We start from the raw sequence: 23482 nt of genomic DNA on the forward strand, positions 1-23482 counted from the left end.
TTCTCACCATGAGATCAATGTAGTTCATTCGATCTTTGGGGTTTTTCTTTAAACTAAAAATAGAAACAAATTCAGAATTGGATATTTCAACATTACTAATGTTAGAACATGTCATGGTGAAGCTGCACATTGATAACTCCACTCCTACTTATCACACTTCATCTTTGCAAGCATCCTTGAGCTGTATCCCTCCCAAATCACTGCATTCTTCAAATTCTGACCTCTTGCATACACCAATTTTCACTGCCACGAGCAGGTTTCCAATACCTGGTTTTTAAACTCTACGATTCCTTCTCTAAATCTCTCATCCTCTCCAACCTCTTTAAAACCAATAATATGATGTTTTGGACCGTGGTCCATATGTGGAGAGATGCCAAGTTTTATCTGTTTATGCTCTTGTGAAGCATCCTGGAATATTGCATTATGCTAAAAAGGTGTTAACCAAACACAAACAGTTGTTCACTATTATTTAGCCTTAAAGCTTAAATTAATTTTTTGAATAAGGTTTAGTGTTGTTTCTTAAAGGCATTTTTTTTTAAAAAAAAACGATTTCAATACAATTAAACCATATATTTGCACTCCGGTAAATTTGACAAGCCTGAAGTATAACTGATTGTACACATTTGAGAACTTGACTGGTGTTTTCTTATTTAAAAACTAAACAAAACTTTGACATTTATTGAAACACTTCCTGAAAATTTAGAATTGGAATTTGCCCCTGCCTCACCCACAAAACTTCCCAGCCTTCGCACACACACCCAACTTCACTGAGAAGCCAAGGAACAGAAACTTGAATTCCATATGATTATAGTCCAGCCTGTTTAAAAGTCCCAAGGTAAGTAGTATCATAAATATGTTCACATGCATCACAAACTTACCACTGTGCTGTGAAATCCACAAAATCCTTGGAGAAGCGGTCTGCGGGTAACTGCGGGGAAGGCTCTTCAACAACTTGCTTTAATTGTTGGAACGGAGTTCCCCAGGATTCGTACGGAAACCGTAGGATTGCTAGTTCAATCTGCCACAACGTTAAGAATAAAATCCTATATTAAGATTGCACACCTATGATAATTGACTGCAGAAAAAGTATGCTGATACTCAGGGGGTTTGTACTACCAGTAAATACGCATGTGATACTGATACATTTATGAACTAGTTACTGCAGTCACATTGTACTCAGCCCGGATAGAAACTTCCCACAAGATCAAGGCTAACACTCCAGTTCACTTCAGGAGGGAATGGTGCACTATTAAAATGTTAATTTCTGGATGAGATGTCAGAGCAGAAAAAGGCCATTCAGCCTGCTCTGCCATACAGTTAGGCCATGGTTGATGTGATAATCATCAACTCCTCTTTCCTGCATTTCCACATAACACTCGATTCCCTTACTAATTAAAAAAAACTGTTTATCTGAGCCTTGAATATACTTAAAGTACTAGCCTCAGCAGCCCTCTAAGGAATTCCACAGATTTAATACCCTCAAAATAAAAAACAAAAATTCCTACTCCTGTCTTAAATGCCCCTCTGAAACAGCTGCACGGAAGCTGGAATCCTGTCACCCTTTATTTCCTTGTGCAGAGTAGACTGGTTGTGGCCAACCAGCTCAGAGTTAGTCCCCTGAACAGAGGAGATTCTAAATCCCCTGTTTATTTAAATATTGTTTTTCTTTTTTCATTTCCCATACACAACTACTACACAGCAGTAGTGCTTATATTTCCCCATGCACTCATGTTGTGATCCTATTTTTTCTTTCTTTTTCTTGGTAATGCTGCTTGATCAAAAAAGGTGAAGGGGAGGGCAGGGATTAAATTGAAATAGAGTTGGAGGGGGAAATAAAGCACTCCACTCCCTATGGTGTCCACCTCTCCTTGAACAGCTTGAGGGAGTTGGTAGATACCACATGCTCCTTCTCCAGGGACACCCAGGCTCAGACATAGCCAAGGAAGAGGGGCAGGCAGTTAGTCATAACAACCCCCTCCACGGCCTGCTGCCTGGACCAGTTTATGGCCAGTTTGGCCAGGCCCAGGAGTAGACCCACGAGGACATCCTCTGACCTACCCTCCCTCCTCCACAACGGGTGCCCAAAGATCAGGAGCATGGGATTGATGTGCAGCCAAAAAGCAAAGGAGAAAGTTCTCTACAAAATTAAGAAGGGAGTGCAAATGCCCACACCCCATATATACATGTTCACGGACTCCACAGCACTGCAGAACAAGCAGCTGGGCTGGGAGTCTGTGAACCATGCAATCTGCAGTTGCAGGGGACTGCCACGTGCAGCACCCTCCACCCTAGATCCTAGAGAGAAAGGGGTAGGACTCCCACCTAGAGAGCCCTCCATTGGGGCTCCCCACCACCCAGTGGCAAATGGGTACATGTCCGGGCAGTGGGTGTGGGTGTGGGAAAAGAGGTGGATGGTGTGCAGCAGCGATATGTATAGGGCCACCGTGATATGTCCCTTAACGGGACAAAATTAAAGTTCCGGAGGCGGCTCAGGTTGTGGGGCACAGGCTCCCGCGGGAAGTACAGGAGCTTGGGGCCAATGTGAAATTTCATCCAGGCAGTGGTGAATGCAGACGGGTGATCCCATTTATATATATTTTTTCTTTTTATGCCACACTACCGCCTAACTGCAGTAGTGCTTATATTTTCCCCAACACCTATGTGCAGGTGTGAGACACAGTGAAAGACAACAGGTACATAAACCTTTATTTATTTTCCACCACCAAGAAAGGAAGGTACACCCAACTGTTCAGTGACAAGCAGTGCCCTTACCTGCTGGGGTTTTTGTTAAAGGAACACACCGACTGTGGCCCAGCCAGCACAGAACCAGTCCCCTAAACTGAGGAGACTTTAAATCTCCTGTTTATTTTTTTTTTAAAAAAACAGGTGTACAATTACATGGGCTCTTATTAAGCAGCCTAACGTGGTCAAATGCCTTCTGAAAATCCAAATATATTACAGCCACTGTTTCCCCTCAATCTATCTTGCTTATTACTTTCAAACAAGCTTGTTAGGCATAATTTCCCCTTTGTAGAAACATGCTGACTCTGCTTAATTATGTCATGCATTTTTAAATGCTCTGCAATTACATCATTCATAATAGACTCAAACGTGTTACAAATAACTAAAGTTAAGCTAACTGGCCTCCAGTTACCTAGTTTTATTTTGTCCCTTTCCTTCCGAATAAAATGTGTTAGTGCTTTCCAATTCTTCAATCCATGTCCAATGAGATATCAAACCAAGGCCCCACATTCCCTCTTAAGTAGATGGCAAAGATTCCATGTCACAAAAGTAAAAAGGAGAGCAGGAGTGTTATCCTGGCTGACACTGATTCCCCAAACAATATGACAAAAATGATTGCCTCATTATCCCATTGCTGATTGTAAGGGCTCACTGTGAACAATTTTGCTGTCACATTTTCCATGTTACAACAAAGACTACATTCTAAGAATACTTTTTGGCATCCAGTGTTCATGAAAGGCATTACATAAATGCATATATTTTTATTTTTAGATTTTGGCAATACAGAAATGATCTTTTATTTATAGTATTGAAGTGTCCACAAAACCAAGGCTGACTAGGAAGAACCAGAAGGTGAAAGCATGTTGACCACACAGTGGATTAACATTTATCTAGCCAATTGTTCCACCTTTTGTCTCTCCTGCTTGAAAACAGGGGTCAGCTCCCATTGAAGTACAATTTCACTCTCAAATGGGGCGGCATGGTAGCTCAGTGGTTAACACTGCTGCCTCGGGCGACTATCTGTGTAGAGTTTGTACATTCTTTCAGTATCTGCATGGGTTTCCTTCAGGTGCTCCGGTTTCCTCCCACTGTCCAAAGATGTGCAGGTTAGGTGAATTGACCATGTTAAATTGCCCATACTGTTAGGTGTATTAGTGAGAGGGAAATGGGACTGGGTGGGTTACTCTTCGGAGGGTCAGTGTGGACTTGTTGGGCCAAAGGGCCTGTCCCCAAACTGTAGGGACCTGATCTAATCTAATCAAAAAAAATTAACACTCCTATAATTAACATGAATGGTTTTTCTTAGCGTCTGTATCTAGATGGAGTGTATTAGCAATCTGGTCAATTACAAGCTAGCCAGTTCTTTACTCAACCATCATTATACAACAGGTAGAATTACATATAAAAACAAAAAAAATACTAGAAATATTTAGCAGATGTGACAGCATCAGGAACAGAGAGAGGGGAATACAAGTTAATACTTTGACTCCAACCTGACGTTTTGATTCTGAAGTAATCATATTCAACGCAAAAACATTAACTGTTTCTCTCTCTGCGGATGCTATTAGACTTGTTGAATATCTCCAACACACTGCCTTTATTCAGAATTTCCAGAACATCTACAGTATTTTGCTTATTATTGGACACTAAAGCAGTAAGAATCCTTACATTTCTACTTGACAGAAGAGTGAAAATGCTCTGATTGATTCAGGAGTTGGGGGAAGAGAGTAGAAAATAAAATTTCAAATGCCAGTGGCAGACATGGAAAACATATTTGATTTGAATTTATTGCTGTGGAAACTTTTCATTGGTGAAATCTACCATAGGCTGACAATAGTAGGGTGATGAATAGGGTGATCAAAAAGTGTTGAAGGTGAACTAAAAATATCCTATGAAGACTCTTCCACAAACACCCTGAAACGGACACACATTTTGACAATGTGACACCACTTTTTAGGTCTCTCCCTTTCCCGTTAATTTGAGCAACTGCTCCGACCACCAAAACCAGGATAACAAGCCCTTCCCACTCAGTCTTCTGTGCTCCCGACTCTACCCTCTCCCAATCTTCCATGCTCTGACCCAAATCCATAACCACATCACTGACTTACCCTTGTTAATCCTGACCCTCTCTTGTGCTGTAGAGTTAAGACTTAAAAAGGAGGAAAATTGCTGACCTTACACATAATTGCACAACAGCCAAAAGTTGCATGCTACCTTTAAATGAATGTGAATTGGGTATCACTGACTTTATCCCAAGAGTAGGATTTTATTAAAAATTGTTTCACACTAATTAATATCCATGGAATTGTGATGATACGGTGGCTTACAGAGAAATTGGGAGAGCTGGTGCCGAGCAGTCTATGAGAAGATAAACAACTTGTAAAGCCTTGGGTGCTTTTTTTTTTTAAAAAAGTTGGAACAATAGAAGCAGTCTGAATGGGTGTGGTCAAGCTACCACCCATAGAACCAGGGATTTTAGGTTTAGCTTTTCAGCAGTTGTTGCTGCAGTCTCAGCAGGGTTAGAAGGCAGTGAATCTCTCCTGGATGCTAACTCTCTCTCTCTCTCTCTCTCTGAGCTTTCTCTTGGTTTTTCCTCCTGGTCTGCTGTGAGATAGCATGAGACAATTCTGTTTTCTGAATGTGCCTTTTGCCAAGGGTGCGTTTATGGGATGTTACAATGTTGGAACAGTTATTATTTAGTAAAATAATCTAATATTCTGTGAGGTTTTCCAATAAAGTTATTCCAAGCTCCTCTTTCTTTCATTGTATTTTATACTACATTGTTTCAATAAAATTGTGTTTACTTAACATAGTGTATGACAAATCGAATTGCATCTGGAACACAACACCTCGCTGGTTAGAAAGAAAGTTCGGGTCTAGACTACCTTCTTAACATATTTTGTGGGGGTCTAGACTGGTCCATAAGTAGTACAAATATGAATCTGCCAAAGACCAGGGTAATTTGGCACAACTAACCTGTCATTGGGAAACAAATTGCTCATTTTGCGAAAATTGTAGCTACCCTGCAGATCACATTTCTCACCCAAGTAGGTCCATAAAATTCCTCGATAACTGAAATTCAACTTCCCAAAATAGTCTAAGGAGTCTAAACCCTGAAAACTTTTCCATTAATGTTAAACCAGCTGATTTCATTACATACCATTGTGATTCCTAAACTCCAGACATCAGACTTGACATTGTAACCCTTCTGGTTCAGATCTGGGTTAATCCTCTCCGGCTGCAAAATTAAAAAAACTTACATTACGATCAACTGGCAGCAACATGTAATGTGCAAATACCCTAATACTGAAAAGAATATGTACAAAAAAAACTGCAGAACCATTAAAGCTCAATTTTGATTGGATCTGTAGATTCCAATAGGATTGTCTTCTACTTCTGAAGATATTACAACTCATAACCTTCCCTTCTCACTCTTGGGTTTCTTGAACCTATGCCATTTTATACTGGACACAGATCCACAGTGGCAACCCACTTACGTTGAGCTGTTGCCAGTAACATTTCCCCTTAAACACAAGATGTCACAGATCTGCAACAAAAACAAAAAAAGGAGAAACTCAGGAAGTTTGGCAGCATCTGTGGAACCTTTGACAGAACATTTCCTCCTACACAGCAATCACTGCACTGTGGGTGGCACGGTGGCACAGTGGTTAGCACTGCTGTCTCACGGAGCCAGAGACCCGGGTTCAATTCCCGCCTCAGGCGACTCTCTGTGTGGAGTTTGCACACTCTCCCTGTATCTGCATGGGTTTCCTTCGGGTGCTCCAGTTTCCACCCACAGTCCAAAGATGTGCAGGTTAGGTGAATTGGCAATGCTAAATTGCCCATAGTGTTAGGTGCATTAGTCAGGAGTAAATGTAGGGGAATGAGTCTGGGCGGGTTGCGCTTCGGTGGGTTGGTGTGGACTTGTTGGGCCGAAGGGCCCGCTTCCACACTGTAAGTAATCTAATCTTAAAACACACTCACTGAAAACAGCAAATTATTTAAACATGGTTCAGATTATACTGACTACTTAATCAGAAGATTGCAGTTCAAGTCCTTTGTAGAACCATCAACCCAAGATCTAACTGACCAGCTGGCGCAGTACTGGGGTTTTGTTTTTCCCAGATAAGTTGTTAAACTACCTTATCAGATGGACGCAAAGGTCTCAATACACTTTTCTGGAGAAGAACAAGGGAGTTCTCCCTTGTGTCGTGGCCAATATTTATCCCGCAACCAACATCAATTTGGTCGTGGCCGTAGTCACACTGACATCTGTTGGACCTTGACTACTGTAAATTGTCTGTTTAATTCCTTACTTTACAACAGTGACTATATATTAAAAAAACACAGTAAAGTGTTTTAGGGTTTGAAAGATCTGAAGGACAGTTTTGGTTCCAAAAACTGATTTTTAGTTCAAGAGATACAAAGTAGACAAATTACACAGTGGTGTTCCATTGACCCTTTCCCTGCTATAAGCTACAAGCCGTGCCTCAAGTTTTTTTTTCCTTGCTTTCTAAAAAAAGGTGACTAGTGTGAAATATTGAAAATTCACATAGATATGGCACAGGTGAAAGTAAAGACTGTGGCGCTAGAAAAACACAGCAGGTCAGTCAGCATCTGAGGAGCAGGAGAATCGATATTTCCGGCATAAGCCCTTCACCAAGGATGTGAAGTGTGGAAGGAGGCTGAGAGATAAATCAGAGGTTGAGGTAGCTGGGATGGCAATAGGTAGATGTGGGCGGGGGTTAATGGTGATAGGTCAGAGGGGAGGGTGGAGCAGATGGTGGAAAGAAAGACAGACAGGTAGAACAGTTCAAAAGGGCGGTGCAGAGTTGGAGGGCTGGATCTGGGGTGGGGTGTGGGGGGATGTGTGTGGGAGATGAGGAAACTGGTAAAGTCAATGTTGATGGTGCATCAACGTCCCACCTATCCGCTCCACCTTCCCCTCTGACCTATCACCATTATCCCCCATCCGCATCTACCGATCACCTTCCCAGCTACGCTAGCCCCACATTTATCTCTCAGCCCCCTTCTCCCACTCCTACGCCCTCATATTCCTGATGAAGGGCGTACATTTGAAACATCAATTCTCCTGCTGCTCAGCTAGACCTCCTGTGCTTTCTCAGCACCCTACTTTGACGTTGATATGACACAGGCATCTTCTACAAAGATTAGGGCAAGAGCACACTGCTTAAACAGCACTGGCAGAGGTTTTCGTTTATGATATCTGAACTGACCACATCATGGCTAACTGAAAAGGTATTCCATTGACAACATTACCAGCATATGATTGAATATAAATATTCACTGTGACAAATATACAACAAATCTAGGCTAATACAAATACTAGAAGACAGGAAAGACATGATTCTAAATTTGCACTCACAGCCATGTATGGTTTGCAACCTGCATCCATTGTTTTGGCAACCGAGTCTACTAAATATCCACTAATGCCAAAGTCACACATTTTCACATGACCTTCTTTGTTGATGAGAACATTGGAAGGTTTTACATCTGTGAAAGATCAAAAGAATTAAATATCAATTACACTGATCATTATTTCAGGAGCAATATGTCCTCCTGTGAAGATATGACAAGGAAGAAAGGCAAGTTAAAGTTGAGCAAATATGAAAATTGAAATTTCAAAGTACAGGTCAAGTCACAGAGCTAATTATCATAAGAATATGTTGTCTCCTGGTTACTGTTTACCCATAATCAGAATAGATATTGGCACATTCCACATGTGAGAATACAAGGCCCAATTTTAGGGGTGCTTGATGTACCAAAGCACAATATTTAATGTAAAATGCAACTAAACAGTAGTAAGATGCATCATTCATGAGAGTATTGTGTTTATTCAAAAAATGTTACAGGTACTTTTGCTAATTATACACATTTCTTGCCTTTTCTTTGATAGTAGCAATTTATCTACTTTGATTAATTACTCCCATTCTTTATGACTGGTTCATCATAACACAAAGCCTGAACTAAAGGCAACAATCCGTGATGCAGTATAGAGAGAGCCTTTTCATCATGCATCCTGCTTGGATTTCCTGCTTGAAACCGAAACCCAAATTATAAAACCAACAAAATTATTTTTAACATTAAAAACTGAAGATTCAATATACTATGGGATATTCCAGCTTTAGTTAGTCTTAATATCTCAAAGTATTCACCAAACTTCTCCACTAAGCTCCAGGAATGAGTGAACATTATAAAGTTAAATTGATCGATATATTGTTGCTTCTTTGCATGGTAACACGGAGATACTAGTCTTAGGACAGATTCTACCCCACATAAATAGACAGAGGCAGAATGTAAATGTAGACTACCTTAATACACCTAACTGCGAGCTGCAAGAGCAAAGAGATGCCAAGATACAAATGTGCACTTATAAGGCACCAGAGAAAAAACAAACACACACATTGCAGGATTCATTCAAAAACTTTTAATTGAAAAGCTCCATATTAATGATAAAATATATTTACTGCAGAAGCACCTTGCTACCACCTGTTGCTGTGAATATTATTGATCTTTAATAACTTGAATATTGCATGCATCATTAGTGCCTGTCTAAAGTGGCAGCACTCACCTCTGTGAATCACAGACAGCTTGCTATGCAGATGCTCTAATGCCTTGACAATCTGCAAAGAGGAAAAAAAAAGACAAAAACAAACATTCACCAACGTTCCACACATACTGCAATTCTGTTACTAATACCACACAGACTTAAATCCCTTTTAAAAAGGACAGAAAATTTGTTAATTTTTTTTTAAAAAAACCAATGAATGATCTGGCAAAGGTTCACTATTTCAAACATTCATCCATTGCTTCTTTTTTGAAGTCCTGATGGGTCTGCTGCAGTTTCTTGCTCACATAAAATGTCTAGCCTTGCAGTTTTATCCTCCTTCAATCCCTTGAACACATTCCATATTCCATATTTGTTACCAAATGATAATTACAGGTGTGCTGCATTTTCACCACAAAGCAAGTAACGGCATGGCACTCAACCAGAGAAAACATACAATATTGCATTGCAGAACATATGGCATACAATTTTCCGTTTTTGTCAGCAATTAATGAGACAATTTTGAATTTGCTGGGAGACTTCATTTTGCAGAAGAAAAACCATGTCTTGCACCTGATTTTCATATCAGTAGTTGATATATTTAAATGTGCATCTCATTAACTGCACAATCAGGGCACACAAAATGGACTAGCACTAAGTAAAGCAGAATAATGCAAGTACATAAACTGAGCAAATGTGATTTGTGGATTTTCTTGCACTAAATGGAAGTAATAAAGGAGAGTGAGTACACAACAAAACAAAAAAAGGGGGAACATTTGAGCAACAGTGTAAAACAAAAGGTGATAGCAAATTGGCATTTTCGATGTCTCTGAAACCACTGGAAGAGTTGTGAAACTGGCTGTATGATACCAATTAAAATTTGTCCTGAAGTGAAGAAATCTGCTTACAGTTTTCATTATGAAGCTAATGGTTTAATAGCCTATCAACCAGCTTTCAAATGCTTGAAATGCGAAATGACGCATATTCTATGAATTTTAAAGGAAGAAAACAACCAATACTCTATTTAAATCTTGAAAAATTCAAACAGGCACAAGTAGATCTATTTCACATGTGGTTTCAAGTACCTTATTTCTTTGCAGGCTCAAAATACTATGTCACAGAGTCATAATGTACTGCTGGCTATGCGAGCTGAAGTCAGACACATACTGTTGTATTTCCCAGTGTGTTGGCAGACATACTCTTTCATACATGCATTCAAAGCTCTGACACAAATTAGCAGCTGGGCAAACCGATTCCCAAAATGGTCTAATATACAAAAAACAAATGTAGGACCTGGCTGTCATTTAGTTTGACCTCTGAAATTGGAGGCAATTTCATCAGAGTCAACTTTATGCTAGAATTCCCAGGTTAAACCTTGTTTGATTTGATCCATTTTGTGTCTAGAAATTATCTCGTTACAGTACATAAATTAATGTGAACTGGCATTTCGTTGACAGGATTTAGTAGAAGGCATCTATGTAAACAGTACTTTTTCTACAGGGAAGTAACAGTTACAGTCAAAACAATTACACATTATGTAACTACTAGGATAGTCAGCTTAATTGGTTAGAAAGTGGCACTAAGAATTAGAGTTCCTAGAAATAAGATCTTTCCCTTTCTGCCAGTTCAGTCATTCAACAAGTCATTTTAAACATTAACATCATCTCCTACATTACCCCATGACTCTTTATTCTTTTAAGGGCTAAATATTTATAAACCACTATCTTGATTATACTCAACAACTGGTTTCCAAAAGATTCACAGCCCTCTGAATGAAGAAATGTCTTTTACATCTTCTTCAATGGTCCACTCCAAATGCAGAATGAGAGATCTCATGTTCTATTGTTGCCAGCCACAAAAATATTTTCTCAGCATCTAGAATTTTGAATATTATAATAGGATTTGTTCTCATTCTGCTAAATAGTCAATTCTCCTCCCAAGAACTCAAGTGTCACAGATTACCAAGCAATGCAAACATTGCATACAGTTATCTATTTACATGTGAAGCATCTTCAACACAAGTGTATTTATTTAACTCTATTAAACCAAAACAGATGAACTAATCACTGCTGTAAAATGAATTGAACATTTTGGTAAGTAGCATTTTCTATGTCAAAGAGCCAGCAGTGTGGACTTGGAAACAATGGTTGTCCAACACTTATTTTGCACAGGTAACACATTTCAACTCTTCGCCCACTTAGGGGGACAGAGAGCAAATTTCAAAACGAAGAGGCTTTCAGAAGACTAAGTTTGAATTTCAGAGAGGGAAAAGAAAAACAATAAATTGATTCTTTTTTGCCTATTTGGTTAAAAATAAAACAGATAGGAAGAAAGATAAAGAATTATCATGTCCTGATCACCGAGGAAGCAGGTAGGGAAGGAGCTGACTTCAGGAGTTGGGTCTAACCAAAAGAGACTTTGGTTCATCTGTACTGGGGCATTTTCTTAGCTGGCCTCAGTAGAATTCACATGAAAGTCACAAAGCCATTCATGGCACAGGAGGCGGCCATTCAGCCAACTGATTTTACTCTATCCTAACTCTCCAGAGAGCAAGTCAGTTCGTTTCAAGTCCTGTCACTCTATCCCCGTAGTCCTGCACGTTTGTTTCCCTCAAGTGTCCAATTTCTTTTCAAAATCATTGAGGACCTCTGCTTCAAACATAGTTGTGGTCAGTAAGTTCCAGGACATTACCAATCATTGCAAAATGCTATTGCTTACATCCCTCCTTCCCAAAACCTTAAATTCGTCTCTACTAGTCCTACACAACAGTTATTGAAGTAGAGGAGTCAGAAGTGCCTGTATTTCCCTACGTTACCAGTATACTTTTGTAGGTTAAGCAATTAGGAAGAGGCAAAACGTGGGGCATGGAAAAGATTGCGAGGGTCATAAGGAAGGCTGTCTGAAAGGAACTGGGGAGTTATTTAGCTCAATCCTATTCTCATGGTTATCTAACTAGCCCCCTCATTCACCATACCTTAAATCATCCATGAACCTACTCATCCACAACCAATCCTCCCTGCATCCCATGTCAGTCATTTACCCAAGCCCCACTCACCATGCAGTCTCCAACAACTCTCATTTGTTTCTTTCACCACCAGCTTCTCAACTCAATCCCTACTTCCTCTCTGTGGCCTCTTCATCCTCGTTTTCCCCTTGAACTCCAGTCCCAATCCCCACAACAGTCTCTGAATCACTGCTCTCCCATCATCACCACCCAACTCTTATTCTCCTATTCCACAAAACAGAGTCCCCCTGAAAAATTATCCTTCCTGGTCCTACAGACTCTGAGCCACTGTGGCTCCAAGCCACTTCCCAAGTGAGAGCACAGATTGTGTTCCTTGTCGCTCCTCCAGTCACAGGCAGGTTCACCCCCGCATTTGTGAAACTATCAGAAGTAAATACAGGAGAGAACCAGTCTCCAGTTAGATAAGTAGCTCCTTGCAAATTCTTCCAGTTACACTTACCTAGATTTTCAACAAAGGCTTCGTAAGTCACATAGGCACCTCTGTAACATGCAGATCACCAGATGGACAAGATTTCTCTAGACAATTTATTTGGATAGTTAATTCAGAACCCATCAGAGCATCAAACTTACAGACACAGCTATTTTTCCCAAAATGCCTTCTGGGAATGTTCTCCCTTTCTCGATCACTTTTTTGTAAAATTTATCCAGTGAGGTATCCAGTAGCTCCATACATATCCACACATCACCCTGAAATTAGAGAACAAGACAACCCAAAAAGTTACAAACACCAAGACCAACATACATTTTAAGATTCTTACATCATCATTGCACTTTATCTGCTACAATAAACAAACAACCAATAAGTTTCAAAAGGTTGTTTTAGCAAAGTTTTATCATCCTTCAGCTGCAAAACAAACCTTTGTCCAAGAAACCAACTTGATCTTATGGTGACGGCACAGAGGAAAACTTCTTTCGAAGAAAAATGGCTGAGCTGAGCTTGGTACTTTCTGTTATGGTTCTATTCGCCGAGCTGGAAATTTATATTGCAGACGTTTCGTCCCCTGTCTAGGTGACATCCTCAGTGCTTGGGAGCTTCCTGTGAAGCGCTTCTGTGATGTTTCCTCCGGCATTTATAGTGATTTGTATCTGCTGCTTCCGGTTGTCAGTTCCAGCTGTCCGCTGCAGTGGCTGGTATATTGGGTCCAGGTCGATGTGCTTATTGATTGAATCTGTGGATGAGTGCCATGCCTCTAGGAATTCCCTGGCTGTTCTCTGTATGGCTTGTCCTATAATAGTAGTGTTGTCCCAGTCAAACTCATGTTGCTTGTCATCGGAGTGTGTGGCTACTAAGGATAGCTGGTCATGTCGTTTCGTGGCTAGTTGGTGTTCATGGATGCGGATCATTAGCTGTCTTCCTGTTTGTCCTATGTAGTGTTTTGTACAGTCCTTGCATGGGAGTTTGTACACTATATTGGTTTTGCTCATGCTGGGTATCGGTCCTTCGTCCTGGTGAGTTGTTGTCTGAGAGTGGCTATTGGTTTGTGTGCTGCTATGAGTCCTAGTGGTTACAGTAGTCTGGCTGTCAGTTCAGAAATGTTTTTGATGTATGGTAACGTGGCTAGTCCTTTGGGTTGTGGCATGTCCTCATTCTGTTGTCTTTCCCTTGGGCATCTGTTGATGAAATTGCGGAGGTATCCGTTTTTGGCAAATACATTGTAGAGGTGTTCTTCCTCTTTTTGCAGTTCTGGTGTACTGCAGTGTGTTGTGGCCCTTTTGAACAGTGTCTTGATGCAACTTCTTTTGTGTGTGTTGGGGTGGTTGCTTTCATAGTTTAGGACTTGGTCTGTGTGTGTGGCTTTCCTGTATACCTTTGTGGTGAATTCTCCATTTGGTGTTCTCTGTACCATCACGCCTAGGAATGGGAGTTGGTTGTCCTTTTCTTCCTCTCTAGTGAATCGGATTCCTGTGAGTGTGGCGTTGAAGATCCGGAGTGTGTTCTCTATTTCTGTGTTTTTAATGATTACAAAGGTATCATCTACATATCTGACCCAGAGTTTGGGTTGAATTTGCAGTAAGACTGTTTGGTCTAACCTTTGAAACATCTGAAACACAAATTCCCAGCTCGGCGAACAGAACCACAACAATGAGCACCCGAGCTACAAATCTTCTCCCAAACTTTTGTACTTTCTGCAATAATTTGGATGAATTAATAATCTAATTCAATTGTATAATGTTACAAACACCTTTAAATTACATTTAACAATTATATTTATCATTGAGGGATTAACTCAAAAAGAATCTGAGCCTACATTTCAGTGCAGCATTGCACTATTGGAGGTGCCATCTTTCAAATGAGCCAAAGTGATGGCTGATGAAGATCGCACAGTACCACTTCAAAAAAATAGGAGACTTCCTTGAAGTCCCAAGCAATATTTCCCTTAATCAACACCACATTAAACAGTTTATTGGCCATTATCGCCATGTTGTATGCAAATTGGATGCTAGGTTTCCTACGATACAACAGTGACGACAGTTGAAATGTAATTCTCTGTCTGCAATTAAGCGTCATAGAAATAGAAACTCACTTTCTCGAAGTTATCAGAAAGTTCTGATGAAGTACGAAAGTAGAAATGGTTTCCACTCATGGGTAATTGGCAAAATATGCAGAGGGGAAATGTGTAGATTCAGTAGTAACTTTCATAAGACAACTGCTTAAATTATCTACATTGGAAACATGCAGAGTTTCAGAAAAACAACAGAGGAATGGGACTAATTGGATAACACCAATAGGGTAGTGAATCTGTGGAACTCTTTTTAAGTACCTTCAAGGTTGAATTAGTATGTAAGAGAATCAAAGATTATGGAATAAGAGAGGAAAGTGGAGCTGAGAATTATCAGATCACCCATGATTTCATCAAACAACAGAGCATACTCAATGGGTCAAACGGCTAGCATGCCTTCCTACAACTAATGACCTAAGGAGCTAGCAGACACATGAAGAACCAAAACTGTAGGTGTAGTGGACAGCAAAGAGGGTTACCTCAGATTACAACAGGATCTTGACCAGATGGGCCAATGAACTGAGAAGTGGCAGATGGAGTTTAATTCAGATAAATGCGAGGTGCTGCATTTATTGGTTATATGATCCTATGCTTCCATATTCTGAGATCTTAATATGGCACTAATTCTTAATATTTCCCTGAAGTCATTTCGTGTGACATCTGAAGGCAATCATACAGAGGAAGAGATGGCCGCAAAAAAAAAGTAATTGTCTTAGAGTCATAGAGATGTACAGCATGGAAACAGACCCTTCAGTCCAACCCGTCCATGCCGACCAGATATCCCAACCCAATCTAGTGCCACCTGCCAGCACCCGGCCCATATCCCTCCAAACCCTTCCTATTCATATACCCATCCAAATACCTCTTAAATGCTGCAATTTTACCAGCCTCCACCACATCCTCTGGCACCTCACTCCATACATGTACCACCCTCTGCGTGAAAAAGTTGCCCCTTAGGTCTCTTCTAAATCTTCCCCCTCTCACCCTAAACCGATGCCCTCTAGTTCTGGACTCCGCGAATCCAGGGAAAAGACTTTGTCTATTTATCCTATCCATGCCCCTCATAATTTTGTAAACCTCTATAAGGTCACCCCTCAGCCTCCGATGCTCCAGGGAAAACAGCCCCAGCTTGTACAGCCTCTCCCTATAGCTCAGATCCTTCAACCCTGGCAACAGCCTTGTAAATTTTTTCTGAACCCTTTCAAGTTTCACAACATCTTTCCGACAGGAAGGAGACCAGAATGGCACACAATATTCCAACAGTGGCCTAACCAATGTCCTGTACAGCCGCAACATGATCTCCCAACTCCTGTACTCAATACTCTGACCAATAAAGGAAAGCGTACCAAACGCCTTCTTCACTATCCTATCTACCTGCAACTCCACTTTCAAGGAGCTATGAACCTGCACTCCAAGGTCTCTTTGTTCAGCAACACTCCCTAGGACCTTACCATTAAGTGTACAAGTCCTGCTAAGATTTGCTTTCCCAAAATGCAGCACCTCGCATTTATCTGAATTAAACTCCATCTGCCACTTCTCAGCCCATTGGCCCGTCTGGTCAAGATCCTGTTGTAATCTGAGGTAACCCACTTCGCTGTCCACTACACCTCCAATTTTGATGTCATCTGCAAACTTACTAACTGTACCTCTTAAGCTCACATCCAAATCATTTATGTAAATGACAAAAAGTACAGGGCCTAGCACTGATCCTTGTGGCACTCCACTGGTCACAGGCCTCCAGTCTGAAAAACAACCTTCCACCACCACCCTCTGTCTTCTACCTTTTTTGAGCCAGTTCTCTATCCAAATGGCTAGTTCGCCCTGTATTCTGTGAGATCTAATCTTGCTAATCGGTCTCCCATGGGGAACCTTGTCGAACGCCTTACTGAAGTCCATATAGATCACATCTACTGCTCTGCCCTCATCAATCTTCTTTGTTACTTATTCAAAAAACTCAATCAAGTTTGTGAGACATGATTTCCACGCACAAAGCCATGCAGACTCTCCCGAATCAGTCCTTGCCTTTCCAAATACATGTACATCCTGTCCCTCAGGATTCCCTCCAACAACTTGCCCACCACCGAGGTCAGGCTCACTGGTCTATAGTTCCCTGGCTTGTCTTTACCACCCTTCTTAAACAGTGGCACCATGTTTGCCAACCTCCAGTCTTCGGGCACATCACCTGTGACTATCGATGATACAAATATCTCAACATGAGGCCCAGCAATCACTTCTCTCGCTTCCCACAGAGTTCTCGGGTACACCTGATCAGGTCCTAGGGATTTATCCACCTTTAACCGTTTCAAGACAACCAGCACTTCCTCCTCTGTAATCTGGACATTTTGCAAGATGTCACCATCTATTTCCCTACAGTCTATATTTTCTATGTCCTTTACCACAGTAAATACGGATGCAAAATATTCATTTAGTATCTCCCTCATTTTCTGTGGCTCACACAAAGGCCGCCTTGCTGATCTTTGAGGGGCCCTATTCTCTCCCTCATTACCCTTTTGTCCTTAATATATTTGTAAAAACCCTTTGGATTCTCCTTAATTCTATTTGCCAACGCTATCTCATGTCCCCGTTTTGCCCTCCTGATTTCCCTCTTAAGTATACTCCTACTTTCTTTATACTCTTCTAAAGATTCACTCGATCTATCCTGTCTATAACTGACATATGCTTCCTTCTTTTTATTAACCAAACCCTCAATTTCTTTGTTCATCCAGCATTTCCTACACCTACCAGCCTTCTCTTCCACCCTGACAGGAATATACTTTCTCTGGATTCTTGTTATCTCATTTCTGAAGGCTTCCCATTTTCCAGCCATCGAACATCTGCCTCCAATCAGCTTTTGAAAGTTCTTGCCTAATACCGTCAAAATTGGCCTTTCTCCAATTTAGAACTTCAACTTTTAGATCTGGTCTATCCTTTTCCATCACTATTTTAAGACGAATAAAATTATGGTTGCTGGCTCCAAAGTGCTGCCCCACTGACACCTCAGTCACCTGCCCTGCCTTATTTCCCAAGAGTAGGTCAAGTTTTGCATCTTCTCTAGTAGGTACATCCACATACTGAAACAGAAAATGGTCTTGTACACACTTAAGAAATCCCTCTCCATCTAAACCTTTAACACTATGGCAGTCCCAGTCGATGTTTGGAAAATTAAAAACCCCTACCATAACTACTCTATTATTCTTACAGATAGCTGAGATTTCCTTACAAGTTTGTTTCTCAATTTCCCTCTGACTACTGGGGGGGTCTATAATACAATCATCCCTTTCTTATTTCTCAGTTCCACCCAAATAACTTCCCTGGATGTATTTCCGGAAATATCCTCCCTCAGCACAGCTGTAATGCTATCCCTTACCAAAAATGCCATTCCCCCTCCTCTCTTGCCTCCCTTTCTATCTTTCCTATTGCATTTGTATCCTGGAACATTAAGCTGCCAGTCCTGCTCATCCCTGAGCCATGTTTCCGAAATTGCTATGATATCCCAGTCCCATGTTCCTAACCATGCCCTGAGTTCATCTGCCTTCCCTGTTAGGCCTCTTGCATTGAAATAAATGCAGTTTAATTTATTAGTCCTACCTTGTCCCTGTCTCTCCAACCCATCCACTCGATCTGATAAGATTCGCATCCAACAGCATTTATGGCAGGTATAATCCGCAGTAACCCTTAAACTCTCTTTAAACTCCCAAATCTGACAAGTAGTACACTGCAAAGGTCATTTTTGCTCCTTCACAATCTACAGACCCAAAAAATAACACCGTCTTATTCCTCTACAAACACTGCCCCAGATAAAATACAAGTCATAGCTATTAATTTAAAGTTTAATCAAGAGACTTATCTCCAAAAACATATATTCAAGAAAGAATCCACTGTACTCACTACTGCAGCCTTTCTCTTGGACAGACTTAAAACAACAATTAACTTATCTGATTGTGCTGTGAACTTCACCCAACAGTTCCTCCAAGATTAGTTGTGAATTTCACTGTTTATTAATTTTCCCAGATGCACTCCGATGTCCAGCAATACATGAATTCAAACAGCAAAGGCAGTAACTGTGCAGGTTCTCTCTCTCTCCTGCACTGTCCGTACTGCTAATGAGAAGCTCACATAGAACATTTCATTAAATTAAATACAAGTTGCTGCAAGAAAGCTATGCTGGTTACTCTGTCAATTTATGTAGCTAGTGACAGCTAAACAATTAACCAAGTGTTACAAAACTTTGCAGAGCCAGGCCTCATTCATTCATCGCCTGACTACACCATATTGATGTGGAAGCTGCCAGTCGATAATATCAAACAGCACTTTATCCTCATTAGGCCAGTTGTTAATTCATTATGAAGAAAGTAATCCTGAAACAAATCCTACTATAAGCACAAGAGAGCACAGAAGCAATGAACCAAATGCATTCAACCAACTGTTCTTGATTCATCAACAAATCACTTTCCTGTTCATTTTTCATGATACATCACATGGAAATCCGATACTTGAAGTTTAAGAGATCTTTCAAATTTATCTTTGCTGTCAAGTAGTCTCAAGTTTTAATTGAAGATATACATTTGTTGAATTTGCTTCTAAAAATTTGTCATCTCAACACTTCAAGACCCATTCAAGTGTTTCACTTCCTGTAACCAGTGCTCAGGTGTTCTCACCCCCAGTTTACATTTTTCATTAGCAAACTCATATTTCATGCGTAAAAGTTAGTTCTCCATATTGATAAGTTTGTCTTTAAGTTCTTGTATTTGGTCATAGTAATTTTAGGGAGTTTGACAAGATCAGCATGTTAAAACAACTTCTGCAGCACAGCTGTCACCATGTTGCCTTGTAAACTAGCCAAATCATTACCTAACAATGTACACCCTCAATGTAACAACTCCAGTTACTAAGTCATTTCAAAAATTAAATTTATACAAAGAAACAATTGCTATGAATCTCCATTAATAATTTTACTTGCAAACTTCTTGGAATACAATTCACATGATCAACCAAAGACTGAACTGCAGTAGCGCCATTCAAAGTCTTCATTTGTTTTATTGGAGGCGTAAGGGAGTATTTCACCCTTAGAATCAAAATTTCTATAACCTCTAGAAACTTGCCTCGCATCAGTGTTCAAAGAAGAATGCCCTCAATTATCCAGAGCTGCATTTTCCATTCTAATAGGTTATGAGGAAACATGATTCACACCACTGACAAGCATTTCCCATTCTGCTTCCAATAATTAGTGGGAAAGTGCCATATATTGTTGCAGTGGAAGCACATACACACTTGGGCATCACTCCTATTTTCCATCCCCTTCAGGTGTGAGGGGGGAAATCCCTTTGCATTCCCAGCTGTTAGTCTTCCTTTCACCCTCCCACTTTCAAACTTTCTCCAATTTTGAGGGTAACAAAAAACGGCTTTCCCTTGGGATAAGGGTTTTTGGACAAACTTACCATCACTAGCTACCTCACTTATTAGCTAGCTTTTGAAACCTTTTAATTCTCCATTTGTATTCTTGTACAGAATAAGGATTGAATTATTAAAAACCTTAAGGAGAATCTGAGATTTTCATAAGTGGTCTTTACTTTTAATTGGCCATATCCAACAGTCAAAAGGTAATTTATTTACCCTCTCAAAACATGCAAGTCTTCTTCTGAAGATCTCAACCTTTCTGCCCATAAGCTTCACAAACCAACTCAAACACAAAAGGTTAATCTTTCAAGTTATCACAATCCTTGGAAATCTCCTCAAAGCATGGCATAATCTTTGTGCTCTTTTCCAGTTAGTTAATCCATTTTGCATCTGTAGCATCCAGCTGGTCATGGGCCATTTTATTCACATTGCACGTTTTTTCAAATGAAATTAAAAATGCCACCACGATTCTCTCTTCCAATTTTTGGATTGCTTGGAGAAATTTAAACAGTTTGATCGAGTTAGAGACATTTCTGTCCTGATATGTACTTTCTCTTCAAGATCCTCCTTTCTTAGTTCAAGTCTTCTGTTCCAGGTGAATCCTCAGCAGGGATATCTGGTCTTATTCTAGTTCTACACTTCCCTCTGGCTCTCTCAATTTACTTTCCTGGAAACAGTGGTAAAGATTTCAAATTGTCCTTTTAAGAACCATCTACTTGTGGTGATGCAGTTTTACAATGCATTTACAATACTCGAACATTAATGAGACAGGGTTTAGAGAAAATAAAGAGTAAGGGCATATGCTGTTGCTCCAGGGAGGTCATCCCTGACTGTCAATATTCCAATTCAATAGCTTCATTACACCATAAGTGGGTCAGGTGAAGTATTGTAGTCTCTGACTCGAGTCAAGCTGCTTATATTCTTTGCAAATGTTACATTTTCCCTGTAGCAGCCAGTCTCCTTTGCTCTGCAAAACATTTTACAGCCTTCCCAAGATGTAACTATATATGTCTAATCAATGATTTTCTAAATTAATATTCTAAACAACACTTCATTCTTATTCTAAATTAATCTGATTAAATGCTTCAACTAAAAAGTTCCCACTTTTTTTTGTTTAGAAATGATATTACCATGGCCTTCCTATCTCTAATCTCCCCCAGTTCCACGCCTCTCAAAAATAAATGCGTTATCGAAATTCTGGTCTCTTAAGCATTCCTGACTTTAACTCCTCCACCACTGATGAAATAGACAAGTTGGTGGAATAAGTGGCATTGATAGATCGGCGGAATCCAATGAGGAGAAGTGAGAGATAACAGATTTGGATAGAAAAAATATAGAGACATATAATAAAGTACCATTGTAAAGACGACAGATTGGAGAGGTTGGAATGCATTTTCTTGAAGAGAAGGCTGAAAGTAAATCTCATTGAGATATTCCGATATGAGACATTTGGATCAAGTAAATAGGGAGAAAATATTACCACTCATGAAAGGATGAGAACAAAAGAGCACAGATTTAAAGTATTTGCAGAAATGATATGAGGAAAATCTCTCTCAAGCAACAAGTAGTTAGGGTCCAGAACACAGTACAAGTGCGGCAGCAATAGGTCCCATTGAAGCACTCAAAAGTGAATTAGATGGTTACTTGCAAAGGAACAATATGCAGGATTATGAGGAGAAAGTAGGAGAATGCCTCTGAGTACAGCCAGTACAGACTACAATGCGCAAAATATCCTTTTGCTCCAAAATACGTCCTAAGCTATGGAATTCCCTCACAACACCTCCCTCTTTGTCCCAGCCTGCCTTAATGACCCCTTATGTGCTAATTTTGTTTCTTATAATGTTCCAGTGAAACACTTTGGAATGTTTTAAAAGGCACCATACAAGTAGCTATTATTCCTTCCAGTCAAACTTTTATTTCCACACGTCCAATGTGTTATCTTTTAGTCCAACTATTGATTTGGGATAGAAAACAGCTGTGTCTACAACAAGCATACTAGGATTTACAGAACACTTTTTAAAAGGTACAAAAAAAAATCACACATTGAGTGGTGAGTATATAGAATGAACTACCGGAGGAAGTGGAAGATGTAGATACAGTTACAACAATTAAAAGGCATTTTGACAGAAACCTGGATAGGAAAGGTTTACAGGGCCAAACACAGGCAAATGGGAAGAGTTTAATTTGGAAGACCAGGCCAGGTCAACATGGACGAGTTGGACCAAATGGTCTATTTCCGTGCTATAGATTCTGACTCTAAAATAGAGGCATTTCGGTGGCATATCTGGCAAACAGACATGGAACCAAAGGAAGAAAGGTTAGGAGGGCTGATCAAAAATTCAAAAGATTCTCCCAAATTACATGAAAATGAATTTTTAGAATTTTGACTCAATTTGCAAATATTAGAATACATTGAAACACTGGGAACAGAGACTGCACAAAAATTGGAACTAAATTTTATGATAGGATACCAAAATGGTGCAAGTGTTAACTCATCCTGAATTAAACCAGAGTCTGGCTAAAATCAACTATCCTCTGTTATTTAGAGCGTCTTACCATACACTGACAGTGTCACCTCTGCAATTAAAGTCCCACAAGCCTCAGGAGGTGTACCATATCATATCCAAGCAGATGGATAAAAAATAATTCCATTATGCGAATAGATGCAGTGATTGGCAAACATGTTAGTACTTGAACAGTACTCTGTTAAAGTTGGTTTTGCAATAACAATGAAAATACACAGAGTGGAGTTATGGGAAGACTTGACAGAATACTATGATTACAAACATGGCATAATTTATGAAACAGCAGATCACCAGATATATTCATTACCCCGTATAAATAAAATACTATTTTGATTCAAAGATTGTCATCCATTCCATGTCAGAGTAGATATTAACCACAAAAGTCAAGTAAACTCATTTCATGCTATTTTTCCTTCTCTCAGGAGTGATAGGAGAGTAATAGTGCTTCGATTGACCTCTAAATAAGATTCTCAACCTCCATTTTCAAGCTAAAAGGTTGCAATGTTTTACAAAAAAGCTTTCTCCTCCTGTAAAATCTTCATTAAAGATTTCTCACTACCTCTCGAAACAGGGCTCCGTAGAACGTAACGGTGTAAAAGCAGTCAACAGTCCTCATTGAAATATCGAGATCCATTAGCAATCTCTTCTGTTCCTGGCTATTCACAGTTGCCCGGATTCTCTGAAAAACAAAATGATAAAACGTGTACATTAAGATGGCTTTATT

General features: G+C 40.0%; 1 protein-coding gene across 2 annotated transcripts in view; it reads right to left on the minus strand.

Annotated features, from left to right (window-relative positions):
* The window catches only part of LOC122560779 (dual specificity mitogen-activated protein kinase kinase 6-like), a 131611-nt gene that overhangs the window by 8601 nt on the left and 99528 nt on the right, over nt 1-23482 (minus strand). For both annotated transcript variants that reach the window (XM_043711860.2, XM_043711861.2), the window contains exons 5-11: nt 23318-23437; nt 12906-13022; nt 9335-9386; nt 8129-8256; nt 5903-5980; nt 879-1018; nt 8-53 (exon numbers count right to left, since the gene is read on the minus strand). In XM_043711860.2, the coding sequence (XP_043567795.1) occupies nt 8-53; nt 879-1018; nt 5903-5980; nt 8129-8256; nt 9335-9386; nt 12906-13022; nt 23318-23437 (681 nt within the window). The remainder of the gene's footprint in view (nt 1-7; nt 54-878; nt 1019-5902; nt 5981-8128; nt 8257-9334; nt 9387-12905; nt 13023-23317; nt 23438-23482) is intronic.

The sequence above is a fragment of the Chiloscyllium plagiosum genome, unplaced genomic scaffold (assembly GCF_037043375.1).
Source record: "Chiloscyllium plagiosum isolate Xiang-an unplaced genomic scaffold, Cpla_swu_hap1 HiC_scaffold_20, whole genome shotgun sequence".
Lineage (NCBI taxonomy): Eukaryota > Metazoa > Chordata > Chondrichthyes > Orectolobiformes > Hemiscylliidae > Chiloscyllium > Chiloscyllium plagiosum.